The sequence below is a fragment of the Taeniopygia guttata genome, chromosome 18 (assembly GCF_048771995.1).
Source record: "Taeniopygia guttata chromosome 18, bTaeGut7.mat, whole genome shotgun sequence".
Classification (NCBI taxonomy): domain Eukaryota; kingdom Metazoa; phylum Chordata; class Aves; order Passeriformes; family Estrildidae; genus Taeniopygia; species Taeniopygia guttata.
Window position 1 is genome coordinate 5,400,383 of NC_133043.1, and position 27,303 is coordinate 5,427,685.

General features: G+C 49.5%; 1 protein-coding gene across 2 annotated transcripts in view; it reads left to right on the forward strand.

Annotated features, from left to right (window-relative positions):
* The window catches only part of SHISA6 (shisa family member 6), a 142,036-nt gene extending 121,322 nt beyond the window's left edge, over positions 1–20,714 (forward strand). Inside the window, exons 4-6 of one of the 2 annotated variants that reach the window (XM_030287172.4) lie at positions 1,160–1,222; positions 11,591–11,743; positions 16,797–20,714. In XM_030287172.4, coding sequence (XP_030143032.1) covers positions 1,160–1,222; positions 11,591–11,743; positions 16,797–17,347 — 767 coding nt within the window. In that variant the 3' untranslated portion in view covers positions 17,348–20,714. The remainder of the gene's footprint in view (positions 1–1,159; positions 1,223–11,590; positions 11,744–16,796) is intronic. The other variant, XM_030287173.4, reaches the window with a different exon arrangement.
* The last annotated feature ends 6,589 nt before the right edge of the window (positions 20,715–27,303 follow it).

Here is a 27,303-nt window from a genome sequence, read left to right on the forward strand (position 1 = left end):
CCCAAAATGAGGAAGTAAGTGAAGTCTTCCTTGTTCTGGCCTTTCTACATTTCAATGCAAATATGACAAATGAACTCTAGGTAGAACTCCCATTCCTTGTCTTCAATTGGTTTCAGAACAGAGGAGGCCATAATTGTCCTATGTCCCTAAAAACTCTTTGTCAGTTTCTGTATTCTTCATTATAAACCCAGCTAACTAAACATTGTGCTGACAAGCAATCAATTATTAGTTAACTACTAACTCCTAACTTCATCAAGGCCTACTCATTTATTATTATTATTTTAATTAACTCTAGTAAGACTTATTTCTAACTAAAATCTTAGCTCTTCAAAAATCTCTAAATGCCTTAAAGTTTACGTTTCAGAGCAGCCCCTGGAGTGAGCCCCTGCAGCAGCAGAGCAGGACAGGAAGGATCCAAAGAGATCTGTTCTCATCCTGCACTGCTGCAGCTCCATCCAGGGTGGAAGGTCTGGACCAGGAGCTCAGCTTGTTCCTCACCGAAGGCTAAAGGGTGCAGGGTTATCAGGAGTCCCTTATTTGGAGATTGCACCGCAGTGAGGAGGAGACAGAGCTGCTCTCTGCCCCAGGGGCAGCTCCCAGCCCCGGTTCCAGCAGTGGCTGTGCCCTGGATGGTTCCCCTGCATGGATTCCCATTCCTGGGGAGGGATCAGAGCTCCCGTGCAGCTGTGTGACTCCTCAGGGCCACACTTTGACTCCTCTCTGCGCTCACACAGGACCTGGTGGTTGTGGTTGTGCTCCCAGAGGGACAGGCTGGGCTTGGTGCTTGCTTGGGGCTCACATCCTGAGCACTTCCAAAGCCCTGATGGAGCTGGAGCAGTGGGAAGGGGCCTCCAGGAGCAGCCCACCCTGTGGGTACAGCTGGGGGAGCTCCTGTCTGGATGTGTTTCTCACCTTTGCAGAGAGCCCTCATTTGCAGGCTCAGCAGAAGGGGAGCAGATTCCCATTATCATGTTCTCCTTGCATCTGGAATTTTAAGTGAACTGCATAACAGAATCTTCTGCTTTCTTAAGCATTTCCTTCTCCTTTCTTTAATCATGCTGAGATTTCCTGTGATACTGTGAGCTGTAATTATCATCTGCAGATCAGTGGCAATGCTAAGCTGGTTCTTAAAGGGATTTTTTTTTTCTGTGAATTTCAGATGACCAAGAACAAAATTATAATCACCTGATACTAAACGGTGACAACCAGACACCTACACATGGTAAGAGAAAGCAAAGAGCAAAATTACACACGTTGTAACTTTCCTCTGCCAGCCAGTAACCTTTACTGGCACCAAAGTGTGTTTAATGTGAACGGAAATATTCCTCTGGCAGTGCTGCATGGCTCCCACTGACATTAAACACAGGACCATATTTTCAGTAGTGTGCACAGGGAAATATGGCCCAGTCTTTTCTAACTGTGCTGATCAGCCTTGTGTCTAATTCCAAGATACTCCTTTGTTTCCCACTTGGTTTCCTCCACCTTGTCCCAGCCTGGAGATGTTTCTTTGCTTCCTCCATGGCCAGAAGCTGCCTCTCTCTGTCCAGCCTTGTCCCCCAGCCCTTCTGTCCCCTCCTCTGGGTTTCCCAGCAGTGGAGTCTGGGCTGTGTCCCCGCTCCCTCAGAGCCAGCCAAACCCTGGCTCCATCCAGCCCCAGGCCAGTCCAAAGCCCTGTTCCTGGTCTCTGTGCAATCAGACCAACCTCTGATTGATCCTTCAGGTCCCCTCTGCTCCCCCCTCTTCTGCTGCTGCCTCGTCTGGGTCCTGTCCGTGTCCCTCCCTGCCCCCTTTGCCTTGGGAGTGTGATCCATTCCTCCTGCTGTGAGTCTCATCTCTATCACTCCTGGCAGCTCTGAATCTCTGTATTTGTTACTCTTTATGTCCTGGTGTTTGTTCTGAATTCTGAAACCTCATCCTGACTATTCTGGAGCCGATTTATTGCAAGTGGTGTTCACGTACAGAAATCTCCCTGCTGCTAAGGAGGGTGGGAGAACAATCGTCCTTGGAAAGATCACCCAAAACCTTGGGGGTTTCTGCTTCCCAGAGAAGGCAGGCATCTCTTCAGCCTGCAAATTGCTTCCATGGTAAGCCTGTGTTATTAGGACTTCATTTTCTGTCTTCCAAACACTCCAGGAGGAAGAGTGTCAGCTTTAAACTCATCAGTGCCACAGCAGTATTTATTGAGCCTGAACTGACAGCCTCTGATGTTCCTGACTATTTATTCTGTTTACTCTTTTACTTTCCTGAGGAAAAAAAGAAGAAAATGGAGAAATAGGGTTGAAAATGTGTTGTCTTCTCTTTGGTCTTGGTAGTCATTCTTAAAATCCAGCCCCTGCTGTGTTCTGAGCTGCCCTTGACCTGTGTCTGCCCAGGAGCTTTAATGGAGCTCCAAGCTCCAGCACCAGGGTCCCACTGCATCCAAGAACTCCAGGGAATGTGACAAAACAATTCAACTTCCCTCTGCTCCTAAGAGATGCTTTTTTTTTTTTTTTTTCTTTTTTTTTGAGACAAAAAACCGAAGGCAGATTCACTCACGGTCTTGGATTCCTTGTGCTTCCTGTGCTTTAATAATTTGGTTGTTCCGAGGGACTGGGATGAGCTGACTACAAATGAGTGTGTGATTCAGAGGTACATCTTTCCCCTGAGTTATCCAGATGGCCGTGGCTGCTTTTGTTCCTTACATTCATGTGTGCTGTTGCTTGGTGAGTCTGAAAATACATTTGGACTTTTCAAGTAAGATATCAGAAGAGCTTGCAGGATGGCACAGAGGGCTGGAATGAGCGCTGGGAAATGGGATATTGTGGGGAAGACAATTCCCAGCGGGATCAGAAGTGACCACAGGCAGCTGAGTCACAGTGTTCTGGTTTGAAAGCAGAAACAGTGAGAGACTCCAAGTCAGAAATACAATTTATTAGGAAAAGGGAAAAAGAAAACAAAATACATGCAGTAATACAAAAGAAAAACCACTGAGAGAGTCAGGATACAAGCTGACACTCTTTTGGTCAGGGTGTTGGTAGCAGTCCAAACTGGAATGGCTGCAGTCCTCCTGGAAATCCAGCAGGAAAGGCTAAGTCTGGTGTCCCAAAAACCCAGATTATATCCAGGTAGGAATGCTTGGCTCCTCCCTCTGGGCGGAGCATCTCCCAGTGGGATGTTACAGTTCTTATCAGTCCCAGTGACATTCAATAGCCCCTTATCAGCAGATGTCTCCCCTGAGAGAGGATTGGTTGTGGAGGAGATAAGGAAAACTGCCTAATTAACAGAAGACAAGTGCCATAGAGATGGGAAATGGAATGCATCTTGCTTGCAATCTGGGACACACAGGAAGTGTCCAAGGCCAGGTTGGAGGGGGCTTGGAGCCCCTGGGAGGTGCCCCTGCCCCTGGCAGGGGTGGCACTGGATCAGCTTTAGGGTCCAGCCCAGTCCAGCCCAACCCAACCCAGCCTGGGACTCCTCAGCTCCATGACTCTCCCAGCCCAGGGGCTGCAATCCCAGGATTTCAATTCTGCTGCGGTTGAGGGCTCTGAATTAACCACAGCATCCCACATCTGCCAGAAATCCCTTGGTTTTTTTCTGCTGCTGGACTATTCCTGCCCCAAATTCCCCCGCAGGACACCAGATGTCCCATTCCAGAGGTATCTACAGCCCTTTAGAAACCTCAGCTAAAATTCTGCTTCCAGTGACAGAATTTAGACCCCAATTCTACTGAAATCTGAATTTTCACGTGTATTTCCTTAACTCTAGACTTTATTTCTACCTCAGCTGCAGATTTGAGCTGCAAATGAAGAACTCTACAGCAGTTTTAGGAAATGTAGTGATTTGTATGTAAAATGTGAGTGGGAGGGAGCAAGTATTAGGCTCTAAGCACAACCAAGTTTTACATATGAAATGCAGCTAAATCTTTTGATACATTAATTTATCTTGCTTAGATATTCAGCCTTCACACAAAATAAGCACATAAAATGATTTTACTCCATAAAAACATTAAAATATGAAGGGAAAAAACCAAGCTGGGGGCACAAAAGAGAACTGAGCATCAGCTATAACAGAAATACACATTCACTGCCTGGGCTCAGTTTCTGTACAGATTATTGCTTTATTTTTTACTGCTGCTGAAGTTTCATCTCATTATATTTAGTGCATATATAATTATCCTAACCTAAAGAGCACCTAATAAACATTTTTTTTTTTTTTTTTACATCTTTATAAATACCAAGCGCATTTCCAAATAATATGGTTAGGAGGAAGTTCATATCACAACTTTTATGTCAGTTAATTGCATTTGACAATCATCTCAAAAAATACGTGGTAAAGCACCATGAGCAGCCAATTACTTCAGGGTTTTAATTTGGCCAAGAGTTTTTCCATAGATGATGCCTGGGATTGCTCTGATGGAGGCAAATTTCATTTTATAGCTGTATTTTGTGGGCTTTTATCAGTTTATCAGTTTCCTCTAGATGTACTCATGTATGAGTGTGTCTTTCCCCCTTTTCCCTTCCCTTCCCTTCCCTTCCCTTCCCTTCCCTTCCCTTCCCTTCCCTTCCCTTCCCTTCCCTTCCCTTCCCTTCCCTTCCCTTCCCTTCCCTTCCCTTCCCTTCCCTTCCCTTCCCTTCCCTTCCCTTCCCTTCCCTTCCCTTCCCTTCCCTTCCCTTCCCTTCCCTTCCCTTCCCTTCCCTTCCCTTCCCTTCCCTTCCCTTCCCTTCCCTTCCCTTCCCTTCCCTTCCCTTCCCTTCCCTTCCCTTCCCTTCCCTTCCCTTCCCTTCCCTTCCCTTCCCTTCCCTTCCCTTCCCTTCCCTTCCCTTCCCTTCCCTTCCCTTCCCTTCCCTTCCCTTCCCTTCCCCTCTTTTTTTCCTCTTCTCTCCTTTCTTTTCCTTCTTCTTTCTCTTTTCTTCATTTCAAAAATCCAGGGCATTTTCCTTCCCACACACTAATAGGGCTTTGGGGATATATTGCTGAAAAAATCCTTGCATCAATTTTCTAACATCAGACCAGAAGCTTCAATTTGGGGCAATCCCAGAAGATATGAAAATGATTCCCTATTCTGTCACATCTCCTCCAGCAATTTGTTGAGAGTTTTGTGTCTATTGTGTTTAAGACACTGTTTACAAAATCATAACAATTAAGGACTGTTTAAATTAGTTTTATCCCCAGCAGAAATACATGGGGGGAAAGGAGAAGATAATGAGATGTGCAGCATACAACGCACAGAACAGCCAGACCCTGGATGTCCTGACCTTGTGCAGGGCTGGAATGGCAGTGGGAGGGGTGAGAATTCATTTGGGGGGAATTTTGGAAGGAATTTGAGATGGGACTTCTGAGTTGTTTTTGATGATGAGGTTTCTTCTTCTCATCTTCTGCCTAGGCAGGAAGGGTGAGTTCTGCTCACATTTTCACCACACGGCTCAGAAGGTCACAAGACCCTCAGTTACAAGACCTTTTAAGGATTTATTGACTAATATAATATTGCCAACAAGGATATTTATGTTTTTTACCCAATCCTTAAATATTTCATCTTATGGACTCATGCTACAGTGTCAGCTTTCTTAGCCAATCATCTTATGGCACACAAACCTACAGTGCTGCATTCTAAACTCCTTGTTTACCTCTGGAACTGCTTCATTTTTTCTATATTTTAAACTCTGAAACTCTAAACTTTGCTTTCCTCAGCTTAATGTGTTTCTGCTTTAAACTACAAATCCACATTCTCACTTCTGAGTTTGGGAGCCTTTCCCAAGGTCTCAGATCAAAGCCTGGGTTTAATTCTGGAATCCCTGGAAGTGGCGAAGGCCAGGCTGGATGGAGCTTGGGGCAGCCTGGGACAGTGGGAGGTGTCCCTGCCATGGCACGGGTGGGATTGAGTGGTCTTTGTGATCCTTTCCAACACAACCCAACCCAACCCAACCCAACCCAACCCAACCGAAACCAAACCAAACCAAACCAAACCAAACCAAACCAAACCAACCCAACCCAACCCAACCAAACCCAAACCAATCCAAACCAAACCAACCCAACACCCAACCCAATCCAAACCAAACCAAACCAACCCAACCCAAACCAACCCAACCTAACCCAAACCAAGCCAAGCCAAGCCAAGCCAAACCAAACCAAGCCAAGCCAACCCAAACCAAACCAAACCAAACCAAACCAAACCAAACCAAACCAACCCAAACCAACGCAACCCAAACCAAACCCTTCCACGCCTGTGTGACTTCCCCTTTGGGATCAGCTCCCTCTCCCTGCCCTGCCCACGAGGCCCTTGCAGAGCTGGCGGGAGGTACCAGTTTGCAATGGTCTCAAAGCCAGCAGGAAGGGGTCCCAGCCCCAGCTCTGACAGCCCTGGGTGCTGGCAGCTCTGGTGCCAGAGCCAGGTGTTTTACCTGCACCTCCCTGCAAGGGCAGCACACCCCAGGACGAGCAGATCCTTTGCTCTGACTGCTCCGTGCAATTTTTAATTTCTGCAGCTCTGCCTTTCATTTGGACTGGCAGCGTTGCTGCTCTCAGCCCAGGTGTGGGGTGCAGTGCTCAGGGGAGCACTCGGTGTGCCCAGGGGCCTTCCCACACTGATCCCCCGGCTGACAGCACTCAGGGGTGTCACTGTCACATCCACTGTCCCCTTGCAGTGTGTGCTGCATCCCTCCCCTCTGCACCTTCCTCCCCAGGCTGTGCTCAGTTCCCAGCCGGAGCCCTGCCAGACCCAGCCCAGAGCCATGCTGACAGACACAGGGTTTTCAATGCTGGCTCAATTTGAAATCCTCCATCTCCAGCTCACATAAATGAGGGCAGCTACTCGCTGGAGAGCTCTGATTTACACCACAGAGGATCTGACCTGGAAATGTAGAAAGCTCCTGGAGATTAGTCATGAGAAATGCAAAGCACTGCTAATAACAGCGTTTGTAACACGAGGAAGCAGAAGTGTGAAAACACAAACACTCAAGATTTACATTCTAAATTTCAGCTCTGAGAACATCAGTTTGTTTGCCTGCCCCGACAGCGTGTCACTTCAGGATGGCCTGGGAGCTCTGAGCCCTGCCACAGAAGGCTCCAGATCGTCAGCAGCACCAGCAGATTTTCCTGAGGAATGGGGCCTTTTGTAAGAACTTGCGTCAGAATGCGAGACTCTGCGTCTGAGCCTTCCAAGGGCTGAGCAGAAGGCAGTGCTGGGGGAGCAGGGAGAGCTCTGACAGAGGGCTGGAGCTCTGCTGAGCTGGAGCTGAGCAGCAGAAGGCTGGGTTGTAGCAGCTTCTCCTAGGTGACATTGTTTGCTTTCTCTGGGTGAATGTTTTAAAAGGCATCTGTTGAAATGTCTTGCAGAATTCGCACAACATATGTGCAGACTCAAATGCAAATCTGCAGCACATCCCTTTTGCCACTTGAGCTTTGTTCAAAACTTTGCCATCAATTCATATTTATTTTTTTTTTCTGGGTATCATCTGCTCCCGTCCTTGAACATGAAAGGTTTTGTGCCTCATGTAAACATGCTTTGAAAGCATCTTCTGACAAGAGGGGCAGAGCAAGATGTGACAAGAAGACTTCAGGTCTAATCTGCACAGCTCAGGAAATCCTGAAGCTTCTCTGAGCCCCGAGCCTGCAGAGAGGTTGCAAAGCACTGGCAGAGAAATGAGGCTCTGCCTCAGCCCAGGGGGGCTTTGTTTCCCTGTTAGATGGCAAAGCAAAGTGCAGGAGTGAGCAGAGCAGTGCATTTGTGTGATCCTCCTCCACGGCCAGCCCCAGGCACAGCAGGGCTCAGGACCCACACCCACTCCCAGCCCATGCTCCTGTTTGGACCAGTGATGCCTTGGGGTGGCTACCCAGAGCAGAGGCTGGACAAGATCAGAGAATAAAGTGGGTATTTATTAAAGGCCTTCAACAGATACACCCTGGGCAGTCAAAGCCTCACAGAGGCTACACCCAAGATGGACAGTGGTCACCAGTTTTTTTACACAGATATACGTTTGCAGGTATATTTGCGTATCAGGCATTAATTCTCCTAATTACAGCTTCAGGTAATGAAGTCACATTTCCCCAGTTTGCACCCCACAATTCACTTTTCTTTGTACTTTTCAGGGCCTGTGGAGTGTCCTTGGATCTCAGGCCCAGAGGCATTGCTCTGTCTGCCCAAAGTGTGGAGGCAGTTAGCCACACTTTATATGGAGCTCAGAGCTCTGCACTAACGCACTGCAGGACCTGAAAAATAGAAAAGCTGAAATCCTAAGGCATCATCAGGATGAGGTTGGCACACAGGCAGTCCCTCCAGGGCAGCCCCTTCCCCAGCCTGTGCAAGGGAGTGAGGGAGCAGGAGCCTCTCAGAGCCTGGCCCGGGGATGCTCTGGTTCCTCTGAAAACACAGCAGGGCCCAGACTGGCCTGGCAATTCTGGCTCGTGAAGCAGAAGAAATGCACCCAGCTGGCCTGGTGGGGCTGTAGGAGGAGAGATCTGGGCTCCACAGAGTTCCCTGCTCCCTTCCTGAGCTCCTTGTGCCAGCCTGATGAGCTCTGGGCTGGGCTGTGCCCCTGCCAGGGCTGGAGCATCCCTGCTCAGGGACCTGTGCAACCAGGGCTGTCTGGAGGGTGAGGAAATGCTGCAGAGCTGAATCCCTGCCCAATTAATCAGGCACAGCAGCAGAATTTTAAAGCCTTGCATTGGCTGCACCAAGGTGGGGCTGTCCCCAGGCTGTAGCAAAGAGAGTTTGGAGCCCAAGAGGATGGCTGGGTGAGGTTCCTGTGGTTCTGGGTGTCCTCTGTGCTGGCTGAGCTTCACCTCCTGCCTGCTCCTGTGCCAGGCCTGTCAGAAAATGGACCAGAAATGGGCACCAAATGGCACAGAGATGCAGGGTGGTGCTGAGGAGAACGGGGACCAAGCCTGACTTTCCAGAGCTGGTTTTCCAGTGGCATCTCCAGCTGGGATGATGGGAATGCTGGGGAGCACAGTGGGCAACCTCAGCTGCCTTGCAGGGAATGGCAGAGCTTTTATTTGCACCCTGATTGTTGATTCTGACCTGCAGCTTCCACAGGAGCCCACAAGCACCACAAACAAAGAGGAGAGAGACCAGAGACAAATATATTGCAGGAGTGAACAGCTGCTGAGAAACTGGTGCTGAATTGGCCTCAGAATATAAATTGCATGAGGTTATTTCTCCTTACTAGAGCACCTCAGTTCTCTGATCTCCCCCTCAAGCCACATTATGCAAAAGACATCTGAAATTAGCTTTGGTCATTTCAGTTTATCCCTTATTTTGCTGAGTGATGGGCAGTGGATTTCAAGGTGACTTCTGGTTTGCCAGAATCATTCTGCTCTGTTCCTGACTGCCTGGATGGGAAAAGCAGCAAGAAGATGAAGTGATCCTGCAGCAGCCCATCAGATAAATGCGTGGCACTTAATTTCACACACCTCATGCAAGCAGTCAATTAATGCTCCTGCTCTGGCACCGAGCACAGCTCCGTGTGTGTGACTGGGCTCACTGCAGCATGCCCAAACCCCCATGAAAATGGAGATTAGCTCCAGGTTCTGCCTGGGGAATCTGCAAAGAGCTGTTACCCCGGGGTCCTCGCCACACAAGCAGGAGGAGGAGTGGGGACGTGGTTTCGGTGCTGATCCAGCCTCTGTTTGCTGGATAACATCGAATTAATTGTTTGCAGCCCCCTGGTGAATGCCACGCACTCCCTGGTCCTGCAGGCAGACTTTAGGCATGGACTGAAGTCCTCAGCAAGGAAATGCTGCTCTCTGAGAGGTGACGCTCCAGATCCCTCGGGTCTGAGCTCTTTCTGCCACACCAGAACCCCGTGCCAGGAGAGCAGAGAGGAGCAGGAGAAAGGAGATTTATGGACCAAGGTGGTTCTTGCATTGGTAGGAAGAATTTTTCATCAGTGCTGGATTCTGTGGGGAAGCATTTCTTTCTTTCTTGCAGTGTTACTGTGAGAGCAATCCTGTGATTACTGAGGCAGGACTGCCTCAGCCTGTCCTTGACAATGTGCAGTGCTGGGGGTGGGTGCCAGGAGGTTTAAAGCATCCAGGGGAAGTCCCAGTGGGAGAAAAGTTGTGGAAGCAGCTCTGGATCCCCGTGCAGACACACAGATGAGCTGCTGGGTTCATTTCCAGGCTGCAGGGGCACCGAGGACACGGTGACATGAAAAATTCAGGGAGGAGGAAAACGTTCTGCTGTCCAGCAAACAGGGCTGCACACAGCAGAAAGCAGCAGGGGAGGAGGCAGCCTCACTCTCACAGATGTTTTTTGGAGGAAACAGATTCACTGAGGACTCAGGTCTAGAAAAATGTCTGTGAAATGTCTGCACTCTGCTTGGGTGGATCTTGTTTTGAATTGTTTTTTTTCCTGGGAAATGGGAGAAGTTGGCAAGTGTCTGGACACTGCACGAAGCCAGCAGTTTTCCAAGTGAAATTCCCCTGCTGCTCTGCTCCTTTTGGGCAGAATCTGTGCTTTTATCTCAACCAGCCCATGGTGCAGAGGAGGCAAGAGGCTTGGGGCAGGTGAGTGCACACTGATCATGCATTGCTCTTCGTGGGGACACTTAGGGATGTGCAACAGGAATGTGTGAACCCAAGACTTGGATATTCTGCTGCTCCTGCAGAGAATTTACCCTTCTGATTTAATTTTCAGACCATACCTGAAGTGGCCAGCTCCTTGGCCTTTTGCTTCAGCTACTGGACCCCGTCACTGCTGTGGGGTCTGACAGAGCCCACTGCTGTCTGTTCTGGCTCTGCTTCCATTAACTGAAGTTCCTGCTTTTGTTAAATCCTTTTATATCTGTCCATTTTAATAGCTGAACACCTGGGAGTTATAACTGCAGCTCAACAGGCCCCTGTGCCTTGGCTGGGCTGATGAAAGATCATTTTCCAGCTTGCAGAGAAGGAAGAAGGTTTCAAACCCCTGCGGATGGTTTGGAATTCAATTTCAGCATCTGGGCTCAGTGCTAATCTTTACTGCCAGTGCCCTCAGCATTAGAGCTGTGACAGAGGGACTGGGACCCTGCCTGGGGACCCCCGAGTGACCAACAAAATGAACATCAGTAGAGGAGCATCCTCCACCCCCCAGGGATAGGGATTTCCTGCCTCAGGATCCTCCCCAACAACCTTGCCTTGCCCCCTGGGTGCCCCCAGAGGTGCCCCCAGCCCCAGAGCCAAGGGCCAGCAGTGCCCTGGAGCCTCCAGGCTCAGAGAGGATCCATGAGGAGCCTGGCACACGCAGAGGGCAGCTGGACCATCGTGATGGCCCAGTTCAAGAACCCCCCAAACTGGTTTTGTGTCCCTGAGGATGAGCAGGGCACACTGTGGGGGTGGAGGTGAGTGATGCTGCCTGAGCAGCTGGCACAGCCCTGCATGCCTGGGTCAGTGCCAGTCCAGCCCCATCCCTCTGGGACAGCTGCAGGGATGTGAGGCAGCATTTGCCCTCCCCAGGATGGCCTCAGCATCCATTCCTGCCCGATCTGCTGGTGCCAGTTTGAATCGTGCCCAGGAGCCTGTGGTGAGCCCGGCTCGGGTCCAGCCTTGCTCCCTGCTGGAGCCTGTGGGCACAGCCAGCCTCTCTCCATCCCCGGGACACGCTCCAGACCTGCCTTTCTCTGCTGTTTCTTTGCAGACAAGCCACGAATGAACAACATCCTGACTTCAGCCACCGAGCCCTACGACCTGTCCTTCTCCCGCTCCTTCCAGAACCTCTCCCACCTCCCGCCGTCCTACGAGTCTGCTGTCAAGACCAACCCGAGTAAATATTCATCTCTGAAGAGACTCAGTAGGTGTCAGCTCCTTTCCTCCCCCCCGTGTCTGCTTTGTTATCAAATAAGGAATAACCCCTTCCCTCAGCTGGGCACTCCAGTAGAAATATGTAATTATCAGAAGGCTAAAGAAGTTTTATGAGAACTTTAAAACTTTTGAAAGAACTATAAAAGAAAACTTAACGCTTTTAAAAATTAGGGCAACATATCCCTGCTCCCTGCAGGGCAAATCCCAGCCCCTGAGGCATCCAGGGCAGGTGTGGCCAGACTCCCGTGCTCACTGCAGGACACCAGCCCAGCCTCCTGAGCAGCCCCTGGCAAGTGCCAAAGCCCCTGCTCCACTCTGCAGTTCTGAGGAGCAGAGGAGTTTCAGCTCTGGAGGTGCCAAGGCCTCCCTGCTCCCGCTGGGGCTGAATAAATACACTCAGCGCCTCCAGAATCACTGAGTCACTTTCTTGCAGCTGCTCCGCTCCAGAGCCAAAGGAAAAGAGGCTCCCACCTCCCCAGCCTCCCCTTGCAAAGTGCCACCAAGATAATGCTCTTATTCTGTACGAAGGAGCTGAAGGGAGCACAAAAAAGTGTGATATCTAAAAGTTGGGGTTCAAAAATTACTTATTGGGCATTCATTTTTTAATTTAAAATTATTTCTTCACAATGGACTCCCTGTTAGAAAAAAAAAAAAAAAGTAATGAAGAGATCATTAACAAACACTTCTATTTGAGCGAGATAAAAAGTGTTAGATTTTTTAAAAATCTAATGTTTCAGGTGTTTGTCTGGCTTGCCAGACAGGGAAAACAGAAGGTGAAAGACCAAGGCTCTTTATCTCCCTGGCCCTTCCCTCAGGGCACAGACAACAGAACCCCACTTGGGGGGTTTTGGGGGGCTCTGAGGGGCTGGGCACCCCCTGTGCCCTGGCAGAGATGAGCAGGGAGGGTGTGAGGATGTGGCTGAGCAGAGCAGCCGGGTTAATTCCATCCTGCCTGGGGATTGCTCTTCCCAGCGAAGTGAGAAAGGTCAGGCTGGAAGGAAGCTCCTGTTTTCAGGCACATGAAAGCACTTGGTGCTGGCTGCAGAATCATCACGAGTGACTGGGCAGCTTGGAAATGTTAAAGCCAATTAAAACGAGGAGAGACAAGCCCAGAGAGGAAACCTGCTGGAGCTGCAGGGGAAGAAAGCTGGGGAAATTACCTTTAAAAAAGGAGGGCGATTATTGTGGTGGCCTCACATGCACACACACCTGCATCTCTCCTCACTGTAATATATAAGAACAGGAAGAAAATCTGTATTTGGCTGTTCTGCTCCACCTTCCCTTCCCAGAGCACCACAAACATATTTGTGTAAACCTCATTTCTGCAATTCCAGTGCCAGAGGAGCTCTGCTCTGCCTTTCTGCAGTGGCATCTCAGGTTGAGGTGAAATGTGTAAGAATTTATTTGGGTATCTCCCTCCAAAAAAACCCAACAAGAAAAAACAAACAAACAAACACACAAAAAAAAACACCCAAAAAATCTGTCTAAGGGTAAAGCAGCTTAGCCTGAAGCCAAAGCAGTTGAAGCACTCAAACATTCCTGAAGTTTGGTGAGACCAGCCCTGAGTGGTGTTCTAGAAACTGCCCAAGGAGGAAAGAAAGGGCAGAAAAATCCCAAACAAAACCAATGAAAAAAACCCAGAAAGAAAGAAAGAAAGCATAACTTCCAGTTATTCCAGTTCCATGTTTGAAAAACACAAGGAAAGACCCAGAAGTATGGGACTGATTCAAAAATATAAAATATCTTGTCAAGCAATACACCAGTGATTCCTTTTTGTCTGCTCACAATTTCTGCTTTTTTGGAATCCCCTTAGGACACTTTTAATTTTTTTTTTTTTTATTAATTTTTAAACATATCCTTGATGGAGAAACACACTGGATTTGTTTTATTTTGGTTAAAATTGTGAATTTCCATTCTCCTGTGAGCATGGATGACAGGACAAGGGGCAGGGTGACCAGATGCCAGCTGTGCCAGGGCGTGCTTTGTCCCTGTGGTGTGATGAGGGTGGCATCAATCAGCCTGGAACGTGTCCCTGCCCATGGCACGGGCTTTCAGCTGGATCATCTTTAAGATTCCTTCCAACCCAAACCATTTTATGGTTCCAAGATTTCATTTCCGAGAGAAAATTCGTGTTTTATCTATTCAAGCCAGGTCTTACAAGCTCTTATAGACAAACATTAAACCTTTGATAGCTCAGGCTACCCCAGGTGGCATTAAAGGAGCAGGATGGCTCCTGTGACAGGGTTGGAAACAAAAAATTTTAATAAAAGGCAAAATAAAAAATCTCTTTACAAAGAAAAACCCAGCCAGGGCAAGAGGTTCTTGCTCCTGCTAAAACACTTCACAAAAGCGATTTACTTCTTTTGTTCTCTTCTTTTTTAAGGGAATTGCTTAGGTGGGACTTTTTGGCTCCTGTCCAGTTGGGTATCTTTAAGTTTGAGGTGAAGTCCCCAAGGTGCTATGAGATGTCTTTTAACCAAATTGAGGAGAGAAACTTTTGGGCTTTTTTCCTTTTTAAGGAGACAAAGTGTAACTTTTTTACTCCATCAACAGGGAGCACATTCCTACAACTTTGGTTTTGGCCAGCCGTGCAACCAGCCCTGCACATTTCCCACCCCAAGCTGGCGGGCAGAGCTCCTGGAGCTCTGGGTTTGTTCCTCTGCTGTCCCTGAGGAATCCCTTGGCACGAGGCACGAGTGTGATGCAGCACATGATGTGGGAAATGAATTTGTAGAAATTCATTTGGAGAAATGGAACTAGAAACACATTTCAAAGGGTGGCTTTGCAAATAAGACTAGGTACTTGAATGAAACAGAGCTATGAAAATGCATTGTAGCAGGGCCCACAAGAGGAAATTTTAGGTGATTGGCTTTAAGGCATTTACAGTGTAGTATGGTAGGCCAAGGAACACTTATAATGTATTGCAATCAAGAAATAGTTAACTTCTAATTGTGATAGGGTGAATTATAACATCTGTATTGTCTCGCCCTTCACATGAGACTAAAAATAAAATAGAAGTTTTTAAAATGCCTCTCAGTTAGCCCATCTCTAAGCCAAAAAAGAACCTAATCCAACAACATTCCTGCCAGGTTCTGCTCCCCATGCCTGGCTAGGCTGGCAACTCTCCCAGAGCCAGCAGCCTGGAGAATGTCTGTCTTGTTGGGGTGACACACGGCTGTTCCACCTCCTCTGACTCCTCTGAGATGGAGATGAGAAGCTTTTCCACACCTGGAAATGTTCCTCCTCCTCCTCAGCATCAGGGAGGCACGGCCTGAGTGAGTTTAGAAACACCTTTGAAATTAAATCAGCTCCCTGAAAGGTTTAGCTGTGGCAGCAAAAGGCTGTACAGACATGAACCAGGGTCACAGGGGGAGAGGGAAGGAAAAGGGATTTTTTTACCCTCCTGGTGGACAAAACATTTTAAAGTGTAGCGAATGCTGCATTTTTAGTCTAAGGAACGACTTCAAACTCCTTCCAAGCAGCTGATTGTGCCACCTCTCTAGGAGCCCTCAGAGCTGTAAACTCACATAAGCTGGTTTAGCTCCTGCTGGCAATTACCAGAGCCAGGTGTGAGCATCCAAGCACATCTCCATTTGGGATGTTCTGTGCTTTAATTACATCTATTTAGAGTCACATGGGCAAATCCTGTGGAACTCCTCTCATCCAGAGCAGAGGCCAAGTGCCAGAGTGCTAATTGCTTCGTTCCCCCTCTGCAGCCAGCCTCCAGCATCGCTGCTGAGCCTCTGCACACCCAGCCTGGCATGTCCAACCAGGCCCAAAACACAGAATAAAAGTGCCTACAGCTCCTGGGGCCATATGGAATTTCCCCCGCCCTCAGGCTTCCTAAAAGGTGATTTTAAAGACACCAGAGCTGGAGGCCAGGAGAGCTGCTGGCATTTGCAGTGAGACATCCTTCTGAGAAGTGTTGGATGGTAAAATATAAAGATTCCTTCCTGCAGTGTGAGCTCTGGAGAGCAAATCCCACTAGCAGGAAGCCAGCACAGGGGAGCTGTGGGTGCCCTCACGCCTTGGGGCTGTGTGGGCTCTGAGGAAGGGGTTGGCAGCAGCACCAGTGGCACAGATGTTCTCAGCTCCTACTTCTGGGTGTGAGGGAACCAAGCCCACCTCCCCACGGATCTGGGCTGTGCAGCAGTGAAGGGAAGGTGTGGGACAGGGGGTGAGGATGTGGCCCAGCCCTGCAAGGTTTGGCTGAACTGGGTATTGCTTTTTAAAAAAATTTTGAACACCTGCGGAGTCTCTTCTCTGAATTCCCAGTAGGTTGAGTCAGGTCATTGCAGCTGCTGTAGGATTCCAGGGATCTATCATGATACAGCTGCAGTAGCCAACATCTTCTCTGAGCCCTCAGCATTTCTCTCAAAGCCAAAAAAAGGAGGGTGAGCGTGTGTGGGGGTGTGTGCTGCATTTCAGAGCAGCACAGAGATCATTTAAGATGCAGGAGCAGCAAACTGAGCGAGAAATATCCCATGGGATAAATTCTATTCTGTCAACCAAGGATGATTATAAAAATGGGAAACCAAACCTTAGGCAGGTGAGTCAGCGTCTCAGAGACCGCCAAGCCTGTTTTGTGATCACATTTACAAATATTTAAATGCGGTAATTAAAATGTGATGAGGTCACTCATGGGCTCCAGGGAATAGCCATGAGGTGAGAGGTGCATGTTCTCAAACGGGAACCTCACCTGCTCGTGCCACCTGCCCTGTTCTTCCCCAGGGCGACATTTGAAGAATGTGACAATTTTAGAAGGTGACATTTGGGAATTTCTCCATAACTCACCTCTCATGTAAATCATGTTGTACCATGGTCAGGCCTCCACATGGAGGAGTGTGGGGTGCACTGCCCAGGGAATTACACTGTCCCCACGCCTTTCAACCTCCTCTGTCTGCCACAAGCCCTTGGTGACACCACCCACGCAGGGCTGTCCGTGCCTGGGGCCCACGGTCCCTCAGGCGTCACCAGGAGGCAGCTCCAGGGCCTGGGATGGCTCTCGGACATTTCTAACCTCTGCCCTTCCCTCCCCACAGCTGACAAAGAGGCTGACGAGTACTACATGAGGAGGAGACACCTGCCCGACCTGGCAGCCCGGGGCACGCTGCCCATCAACGTCATCAAAATGTCCCAGCAGAGCAACCAGCGGGACAGGCCCCGCCGTCCCATCAGGGCCATGTCCCAGGACAGGGTGCTGTCCCCCGAGAGGATCATGCCCGAGGAGTTCAGCCTGTCCTACGAGCGGATTCTCTCGGACGAGCAGCTGCTGTCGGCAGAGCGCCTGCACTCCCAGGACCCGCTGCTGTCCCCGGAGCGCTCGGGCTACCCCGAGCAGTCCATGTCCAGGGCATTGTCACACACGGATGTCTTTGTGTCAACACCGGTCTTGGATCGCTACAGGATGTCAAAAATGCACTCCCATCCCAGTGCCTCAAATAACTTGTACAATACCTTGAGTATGAACCCGACCTCGGCCAAGCGCCAAGCGTTCGCCTCGCGCCGGCACAACACGGTGGAGCAGCTGCATTACATCCCCGGGCACCACCACCACTACCGCACCGCCAGCAAAACTGAGGTGACTGTTTGACACGACCCAGTGCATTGTAGATACTCCTCAAGGACTGGGGTGGCCCAGCACCCCGTTCTGCAGTGGCCTTATAGGCCAAGGTAACCTCTACTAACTCAGTGTCTGCAAAGACTTCTCTGACAGTCCCACCCACGCTGTTTTTAAAGCCACCCCTTCATCAGTGACACAGGAAGAACTGAAGCAGCAGTCAGACACTAGTGAGGGATAACAGAGGAAATTCCCTGATGTGCATCAGTTTCTGTCAAAGAAAGCCATAGTAACCGATGGCTCCTTCCAAGGGCTCACCTGCATTATCCCATAGTTTCCATGAATTCAGGACTTTTCAGTTGCTCCAAGGAGAAGCAGCCTGAGACAGGGAGGAGAAAATGCAGCTCCCCCATCCTGGCAGGAAGGGGCCTCGTTCTTGGTCCTCATGTTTGGCCTTTCTGTAGCAAGTAGGGAAATTCAGGCTGCTCGACACCCGTCAGCACCAACCCATCTCTTCTTTGTCACCCTTGGAGCAAATTCAAGGGCAGACTTTCCTATGGGACTGGCAGATCTAGGGACAAGAATAGCCTGGCTGAGAAATAAAGTTTTAGTTTATACTAAATATACTCATAAGATAAAAACATACTAGTGCCTACAAATCGCCTGCTCTCTCAGTGTAGGAAGTAGTGGGGTTGATGTGTTCAATAAGCACAAATATGCTGAAATGCTTGCTAGACCCTTTTCTCCACTCATTCTAGTATCTTGGTGTCTCCAACATGTAAATAGGAAGGGGGAAGAGGGTTTCTCTTCCTCCAGCTTCTCGCCACTGCTGAACCTAAAGCAGCAGGACCCGTTCAGCTCCACACTGCTGACCTGTGCTGAGGGAGGCCCCGACCCACCAAGATCCCCGCGAGGCGAGGCTGCCCCGCCGGCCACCAAGCCCGGATTTCTCCCCACAAGTTTCTTTTCCTGACAGCATTTTCCATGGCCCAGTTCCCCTGTTTCTGAACGTTTTCTCCTCCCCTTTACAGCCTAGAACTCCATATGTAGCAAATCTTTTTCCAGCCCTTAGCAGAGGCACAAGGCTGAGGGTGTCTGTTTACTGAAAAGCAGGTCGGTAACTTTCCGCGGTTTCCTCTCCCTGCAATGGCCTCCCAAGAAAACCTTCCAAATTCCAATTCCACTGAGTCCCAATCCTAACCATGAAGACAGTTACATTTCATGCATATAAATTATATATCCAGCATAATTATAATTAATGGGCATGTTGTATATCTGATATAACGCTAATTAGATACTGTATATTTGTAAAATCTTTAAAACATAGACTCGTGGGTCCAGAATTTGCGAGGGTTTTACTTTTGGCTTTCCAGACAGATTGGGCTTTGCTTTGGTTTTTTTCTTAGATTTGGGTTTCGTTTTTATTTTCTTTTTAATTTTTTTTTAACCCTTTGTGTTCCTACCAAATTCTGTAGAACTGACTCCCACCAGAACACACTTCTGCGGCCAGGGAAGGGTCTCAAAGGGTTTGAAGGCCAGCCAGAGCTGGTGCTGGAGCTGTGGGTGCTGGACACTGTCCCCAGTGTGCCCTTGAGGCCCCAGTACAGGCACACACCCCGTGGGTCAGGGCAGGCACGCTCCCTCCTCGGGGGGAGATGAAGACTGACTTCAGGCTGTGAGCACATCCCTTGCATTCCTTTTTGTGTCCCACATCCCCACGCCGACTCTTTTCCTACATGATTCATCACTGGGCATCCCTGAACTGTGCTCTGCCCTCCTCCCTCCCCTCAAATACCTCCCACCTCCTGGCCTTAATGACATTCCCAGCCCAACTGTGTCAAGTCCTGTAGCAAACAATGATGGTAGGGCCTGAGTCTCCTGTGGAGGCTTTGGTGCAGCACCAGGTTTGTCTGGTGCAGGGCAGGCAGGAGCAGCATGTCCTTACCCCAGTGGGACTCACAGCTGGGCCTCAGTGGGGTGTGCAGGTGGCCTTTCTCTTTCCCAGGCTGTCCTGGAGCTGGTCCTATTTCCAGAGCTTTATCCTGCCCCATCTGATGGAGCCTGTGTTGAGAAAGACTCCATCAGTGAGAGGTTACTGGGGCTTTGTTTGACGGAAACTGAGCTGGGAGGGAATAAATAAATATCAGTCTCCAGGGTCAGATCCTGCAGCCTTGGGCAAAATCACTCTGGGCAACGACCAGAACTGTCTGTGGATCAGGGTGGCAGTCCATGGCACGGGAGGCACGAGAGAGAACAGGCTCACACCTCGTCTCCTGCCTCCTCCCTTGATGGACACTACTCTCCCCTGACTACCTCCAAGCTCCTCGGCTCAGTCCCTGGATTTTTCCTCCCAGAAGACAATCCCTGTGAAAACATTGCCCCGCTGACCTTCCCACAGGCCAGAGGTGGGACTCGTGTGAAGAGAAGAGAAACTGATGGGGAGGCAGCCCCTGCTGAGGTTCTGGAGCTCTTCCTCTCTCTCTTGGCCCAAGAAAGCCAAGCAGATCTGAACACTGTGGGAGAGCAGAGGCCACTGTAGAGTCTCCAGGAGCTGTGGTGGCAGAGCTGGAGAAGAGGTGACGGTGGGAGGCTGTGGGTAGGTGAACACTCCTCTCTCTCCATGTCCATAGCTGTGTGTCTCAAGCTCTAGTACTCATCTAAATGTCCCATTTGTGAGCTAAGAGGTTGCTGGACCAGATGCAAATTTGGAAATTTTTCATTCAAGTAGCCTGTGCTGATGCTGAGCTGGGCCATTTGACCTCTGAGTCTTCTCCTTTTGTGGCTAACAAATATTACAGGCCCTCTGCTGACGTGTCTTACCTGGGCAAGAATCCTCCAGAGAAATCTCAGCTTCATTTCCTTGTCTTTTTTCCACCCACTCAACTGTTTCAAGCAGATGTGTCCCACAAGGAGCCTTTTGAGGCCAAATCTCTTCAGGGACTCTGCCACCACCACAGAAAATTTTCAGCAAATTTCCTTGGGAAGGAGCCGTGCCCTGGATAGCACCATGTGCTCCCACAGCTCTCTCTGTGCTGGGATGGGTTGGTGGATGGGGCAGTGGCATTTCAGCACACACAGGTGTCCTTAGGTCATTTTTCTCCCTTATTCCTGAGAATTCTGAGAATTTGTCACTGAAAGAACACTTGGTCTGGGACCGAGTGCCATGACCCACAGTCTGGTCCCCAGCACTTCAGTTCCTCGTGTGAAAACAATGGGAATTTCCAGTTCTGTGGAGGGATCAGACCGCAAGGTGGGAAGTGCTTTGAGACCCTTTCACAACAGAAACTGCAGAGCAGCAAAGTGTTTTTGTTAATTTGTTTGTCGCTGTCCTGACACACGGTGTGTGATGTGCCACAACCCACCCTGCCCAGAAGGAGAGTGCTGGGGTGGGACTGCCCAGGCTCCCTCCTGGTCAGGGTCCTGGCAGGCTGCAGCTCCAAGGGATGCTGTTCCCTGCACTGGGACCTTCCTGCTTCCTTCTCCTCGTGTCCGAGTCACCACAACATCCTGCACTCAGGAGAAAAGCGGGAAGCAGCCACATTCCTCTGTACACTCAAATATAACCTGCCTTGATTCATCTCATATACTCTGAAGAATTGATCTGCATTTTCTCCACCCACAGGTGCAAACAAACACCTGGGGACTGTCCAGTTCCCACAGTGCATGTGCAGGGACTGGGGGAAGGGGATGTAGAAAAGTTTATAGTATTTCCTACGAGCTGATAATTATTTGCATTCCCTGAGCAGCAACACGTCCTGGATGGCTGCACTGGGTTTTATACAATTCTCTGTGTATGTGTATATAGATATAAATATATATATATATACATACATACTGTAAAATGCAATCAACACGTTCTGACTGCCCCTGTACCAACCGAAGCTTCCAAACTGTGTTGAATCATTCAAATGTGGAAAACTATTTTTAATGAACCACACACAACACCACACGGAACAGAAAGTTTGTCATAAAAAGCCTTCTAATGCCAGTGAACCATGTTTTAAGAAAAAAAAGAAAAAAAACAAGAAATATTTTTCAATGTTTTAATGTTCCTTTTATAAATCTGTTACTGGGGATGGGGGTGGGTGGGAAGAAACAAAGACAGTTGTCCGGGAGTGAGCCCTCCTTCCCTGGCCTGGATTTAATTTCTGTCTGCTGAGCCTGGCTGGCTGCAAAGCTGCTCCCAGGAACCTGAGCTTCCCGCATGCACATTTCTGTTCTATCAGAAGCATTCCCACCAGGAATCTGCAGGAGCTTGGCATCAGGTTTTTGTAGTTCCTGGTAGCTGGGAAGACATCCTCATCTTCTTCCACCACCACAAACAAAATCGCCACGCAAAAGGGTACCTTTAATTGTGTTAATAAATGTTCTATTTGTGATCAATTTGCCATCTTCAGCTCATGGAGAAATAACTTGTCTTAGTTTAGTTTCAGATTTACTGTTTAACCTGGAAGGAGGGGCTCTGCTGAAATACCTTTAGCACGGACAGATTTCGTGCTCAGGTGTGTTTCAGCTGAGTGAAAGAAGGGAAATGTGTGAGAAAGGGGCTTAAATATTTTCCTAGTGAGTGTTGTTAGCAATAAGCCCGTGTTGGGGCTGCTCCTTGGGGAACAGCCACTTCTGTGCTGTGTGTCCACAGGCAGGTGGGAGAAGGGATCATCCCCATGGTGAGAGGTGCCCCTCCCCGAGCCCAGACTGGGAAAAGGGATGGGATTCCCAGGCCAAGGCTGAGGGGAGAGGTGGATGGGGCTGTCCGAGCGTGTGGGTGTCAATCTGAAAGAGATCTCTGCTCCCAGCACCCCGGCTCTCCACCATGGCCACACCACGTCCGGGACGTCTCCATGCCAGGAGGTCTCCACCCTGAGAGGTCTCCATGCCAGGAGGTCCCTCCATCCCAGGAGATCTCCATCCTTGGAGCTCTCCATCCCGGAAGATCTCCATCTCTCCACCCTGGGAGGTCTCTCTCCATCCCAGGAGGTCTCTATCCCAGGAGATCTCTCTCCATTCCAAGAGATCTCCATCCCTGGAGGTCTCTCTCTGTCCCAGGAGGTCTCCCGCATCCCAGGATTTCTCTCCCATCCCGGGATTTCTCTCCCATCCCGGGATTTCTCTCTCATCCTGGGATTTCCCTCCTATCCCAGGAGGTCTCTCCCATCCCGGGATTTCTTTCCCATCCCAGGAGGTTTCTCCCATCCCAGGATTTCTCTCCCATCCCAGGATGTCCCTCCCATCCCAGGATTTCTCTCCCATCCCAGGATTTCTCTCCCATCCCAGGATTTCTCTCCCATCCCAGGATTTCCCTCCCATCCCAGGATTTCTCTCCCATCCCGGGATGCCTCCATCCCACCCTGCTGCTCCCTCTGACCCTCTGCTCCTCGTCGCTCCCGCCCGCCTGCAAACCCCTGAGACATTTTTGTAGCAAGAATTTCTTGGCTCTGAGAAAGACACTTCTTACTGTAATATTTTTAGTTCGGGGGACAATATTTCCTAAGAGGGGTTAAGTGGATATTTTTGTGCTTTAGCCCAGTTTATGGATTCCATGTTTATTATACAGTAGTACTGAAGAGGAAGTACATTTGTATCTGTAACTTTGCACAGACTCTTGGTTAACCATTAAACAAGCTTCAAGATAAGCAGTATTTGACTGTTTTTCTCTGTATTATTCTTGTTGTTATACTTACCTGTAAAAGCACATTCTGTATGTACTGTAAACAAAAATATTATCAGTTTAGTAAAATTTAGAGTCTTAAGGATTTTTCCACTTTTGTCAGTAACAACTATTTATGGATTAAAAAATAAAGGCAATTTCAACATATAAATAGTTTCTTTTTGATATCTATTGGGGGGAAATAAAAGCCATTTTCTTGGCAGCCTTCCCAATCTTTGTAACCAGCGTTTGAAAGGTAGATACCTGTGATTCTGTGTGTAGTTAAATAGCATCTATTAAAATGAATGCTGCAAGGTCTGGAAGACTCATTATTTTTATGTATTTATTTACTGCATTTCATCATGTTGCCAGGAAAAAGCAGGGGGAGCAGAGAGACATTACCACTTGCTGTACAATTTTGTCTCACAAGCCTAGAAGATTTTATTTCAAAGTTGCCCTTCCTTAAGTTTGCCTCCATAAACCATGAGATTGTCTCCATCTAGAAAGCCTCGAATTGCAAAGTTGGAGCCTGTGGAATGTCCCACGGTGGTGAGGCTTCCACAGGGGCTCTGCTTTTGCCCTTGGCAGTGGAGCACACGCAGGATTTTCCCTGTCACCCTTCCAGGATGTGAAAGCTCCAAGGAGGTCAGGGTGGGTCTGGCTGAGCAGCCCCCACTGCCACCCCAGAGGGGTCAAAATGCATTTTCATTCCTACCAGCTCTGAACCTGGGCTTCCTTACCACTCTGGCCTGGATAATCTGAGGGAGAATTTTATCACTGCACAATAAATAAATAAATAAATCAATAAATAAATAGTATTTATTATTATTATCTATTATGCTGGATAATCCGAGGGAGAATTTTATCACTGCACAATAAATAAATAATAAAGAAATAGCATTGATTATTATTACCCATTATGCCGGATAATCCGAGGGAGAATTTTATCACTGCACAATAAATAAATCTGGGGGAAGTGGTGTCAAAGGGCTGCAGCAGAGAGCACCTGGAGGAGCTCAGAGAGGGTTTCACCCTTGGAAGTGCCACCTCAAGTGGTGTTTGGGCACTCAGGGCAAGGCTACGCACACTTTACAACACTGAGCTCAGCAATCCAGGAATAAGAATGAAATTGTCACTGCCAAAAGTTTCAGGAGACTCAAAGAATTTGGGATGAAAAGAGCAACAAAAGAGGGAAATTCTGTGTCCTTTGAAGGGGAGGTGTCCTAATGCCACCAATTCTCTCAGAGCTGCAGGGCTGCTGGGGTGGACGTGGATGTCCGAGAGGAAGAGTGCTCCAGCTCAAAAGGGAGTTGGGGAAATGCTTTTCAGTGAGGTTTTTACAAAGCTCAGCATTCTAATTCAAGGTGAGATGCTGAGGGGACAGGGTCACTGCATATAAGCACTTTTAGGGGGTGAAAGGTGGAGGGTATTAAACAGCTCTTTAATCCAGGCTCAGAAGGAGCAGCTGCTGAAAGCTGGGGCCAGCCCCACTGCCATGGAAAAAAAACTGTCGAGGAGACACGGAATGGGAGATGTGTGCCTTCAGAAAGTGCTGGGAGGCTGCCAGCACCGCCTTACTGCCACAGGGATGCTCGGAACAGGAACCACCTTTCCCCCAGCTCCTTTCAGAACCCACAGCCCAGCCTGTGGCTCGCAGCTCCCTCCAAACCCAGGGGTGTTTTCTGCCCACGGAGGAGGATCTGAGCCCTCAAGGTGTTTCTGCCCTGGCAGTCACACACTTGGAGGCATTCAATAATGAATGGGGTTTGGAAGAGCTTTCAGGAGCGTTTCCACTGCCTGCAGGGCAGTGGGGACGTTGGAAGGAGACCTTGGGAAGTGACTCACGCCAGGCTCAGAGTCAGCCAGGAGCGCTCTGGGGATCCGACACAGCTCCCCGTCCTCTCTCCTTGTCCACATGCCAGCCAGCAGCTCTCCTCTTCTGCCTCCAGCTTCGGGAAGCACTTTTTAATTTTTATTTATTTGAATTTGAGCTTCAGGGCTGCCGACACAGCTCGGCCGCTGCCAAAAGAGCTTCAGCTCCGCAGTGCCCATGGGGAGGGCAGGGGACAAACCTCACAGGCGACCTGCAGAGTGTGTCCCTGTCACCCAAACGTGGCCAGGAAGGTTCCTCTGCTCACCCAGCTGCCTCTCCTGGCTTGGCACAAGGTTCCATCAGCTCAGAAATCAGCTCAGGGCTCAGTTGATTGAGGGTCACACTGCTGCCCCAGAGCTCCTCAGGAGCTGGCTCTGCTCAGGGACCGTGCAGGGTTAGGTGGCAGTGCCTGTGGTGATCCAAACAAAGAGCTGAGCACTCATTCCATGAAGAATTTTTTCCTAATCTCCAACCTAAACTTGATGCAGCCTGAGGGCATTCCTCCTCCTGTCCCTGTTCCCTGGGAGCAGAGCCCCAGGAGCTGTGCAGAGCCACAAGGTCCCCCTGAGCCTTCTTGTCTCCAGCCTGAGCCCCTCCCCAGCTGAGGGAGCTGCCCAAAAGTGCTCCTGAATTTGGGGTGGGGCTCTACAGGCAAACCCAGAGCCCTGGAAGAGCTCTGGTTGTGCAGAGTGAGGTGGGGCACGACAAATGTGAGCTGCAGCCGTGGATGGATCTGCACTGCTGCTGTGTTGGTGCTCCCTAAATGTTTTGGAGCTGTGTGTAATCACAGGAAATTGGTTTCTTTCTTTTTAATAGATACTCTTTAAATGCAATCCCATCTTCATGTGTCAATCCTCCCCTATTTTTCTCACGTCAGCTCCCAGTTTGATGCAGAATCTTTCCTGGAAACTGTCACCGAATGAAGTTTTGGAAACATGTGGGAGAGAATCTCTGCATGCAGGAATGCCAGGATCCCACACCTGCCCCAGCCCTGCCTGCCCTGACACCACCCGAGTTCAATGCAGGCAAAGCAGCTCAGAGAGAAACTGAGGGAGCCTTAAATCCTGGGATCTACTGAAACCCAGCACCCAATTAGTGACCAAACCCCCACGCTGCTCACCCAGGCTCACCCATTACCTGTTCCAATTACTGTGCACTCAGTCCTGGGATCCTCTGCAAGGAACCTTCTTGTTACAGCAGCCACCACTGATACGGGGTTGCTCTGCTCCAGCTCCACTGAAGCCCATTATAAATATTACGATTAATTTAGGATTCTTTGGCTCCCTGGCTGCATTTCTGCACCAGGAGAGGCCTCAGGCAGGAGGGCTGGTGTTAAGCAGTTGTGCTGTGCTGTGTCACGCCGAGCTGCTGGCTCTGCCTGCTGGGTGACCTGGTCCCAGCCTCCAGCAAGAGCTGCCACCGAGGCAGGGCTTGGGCTGTGAGCTGGAGATCCGAGCTCTGCCTGCAAGCAGAGAGTCCAGAATGATTGCTGCGAGTGATAGCAGAGAGTTGGTGCTCATTAGAGACAAATTGCGCTGCCTGCTGTGAGCAAAATAAAGAGGAATTTACCCAGGCTTTCTGAGAGGCTGTGTTTGCACAGAAACATCCCCTCCGTGGGGCTGAGGAGCTGCTTTGTGTCTCTGAGGATGGAGTGGGTAAATGAGGACTGCCTGGGAATGGGGTGGCCGTGGGGTGCTCTCCCTGTTGTGCCCTGTTGGAGGGAGGTTGGGACATGCAGAGCTGGCTTTAAATCCAGCCAGCCATGGTGACAAGCTTCACTCTCGGGGTATGGGTGTCAAGGTGACCCCAGGAGTGTAAAAGTCCTCATTTCCCAGCACACACACCCAAAGGAGGAGTCTGAATGCACAGGATCAGCTTCTCAAGGCTGGTTATTTTCCCTGATCTAGAACATTCTTTCTCTGACCTGCTGAGCTCTGGCCAGCAGCTCGGCCATGGCATTCTGTCTGCCCTCAGGGCGGTGTTTGCATTTTATACCAAAAACTGCCTGTGCCGTGTTTACAATAACGTGCCAATATCTGTCATTTCTGTTGGACAGTGTGTCTGTGCCTTAAACCAACAGAAAAGTGTCACCAGCACAGCAAGGCATGGAGGGCAAGGAGAAGCTCAGGACATGCCCAAATCCCTCCTCTTATGACCTTGAACCCCATTCTAAAAACCCCAAATTTCTACTTTTTCACCCTGTGTTAACTCAACTACCACACTACTCAAACCCTTGTGGCTTGTAATTCTTCATCCAGAGCTGGCAGCTTTTTCCATGTGCTAAAATGGAAACCACAGGTGTTTGTGACTTTGTGCCAAGGTCTCTGAGCCCCTGCCAGGGTCTCGGGGCAGCCAGGGCAGCCAGGGGGATGTGCTGGGCTCCCACACTTCACCACCAGAGGAGTCTGGCTTGGATTTTGGTTTAATCTCCTGCTCTAGCACAGCCCCTGAGGCTGCTGCAGTGCTGGA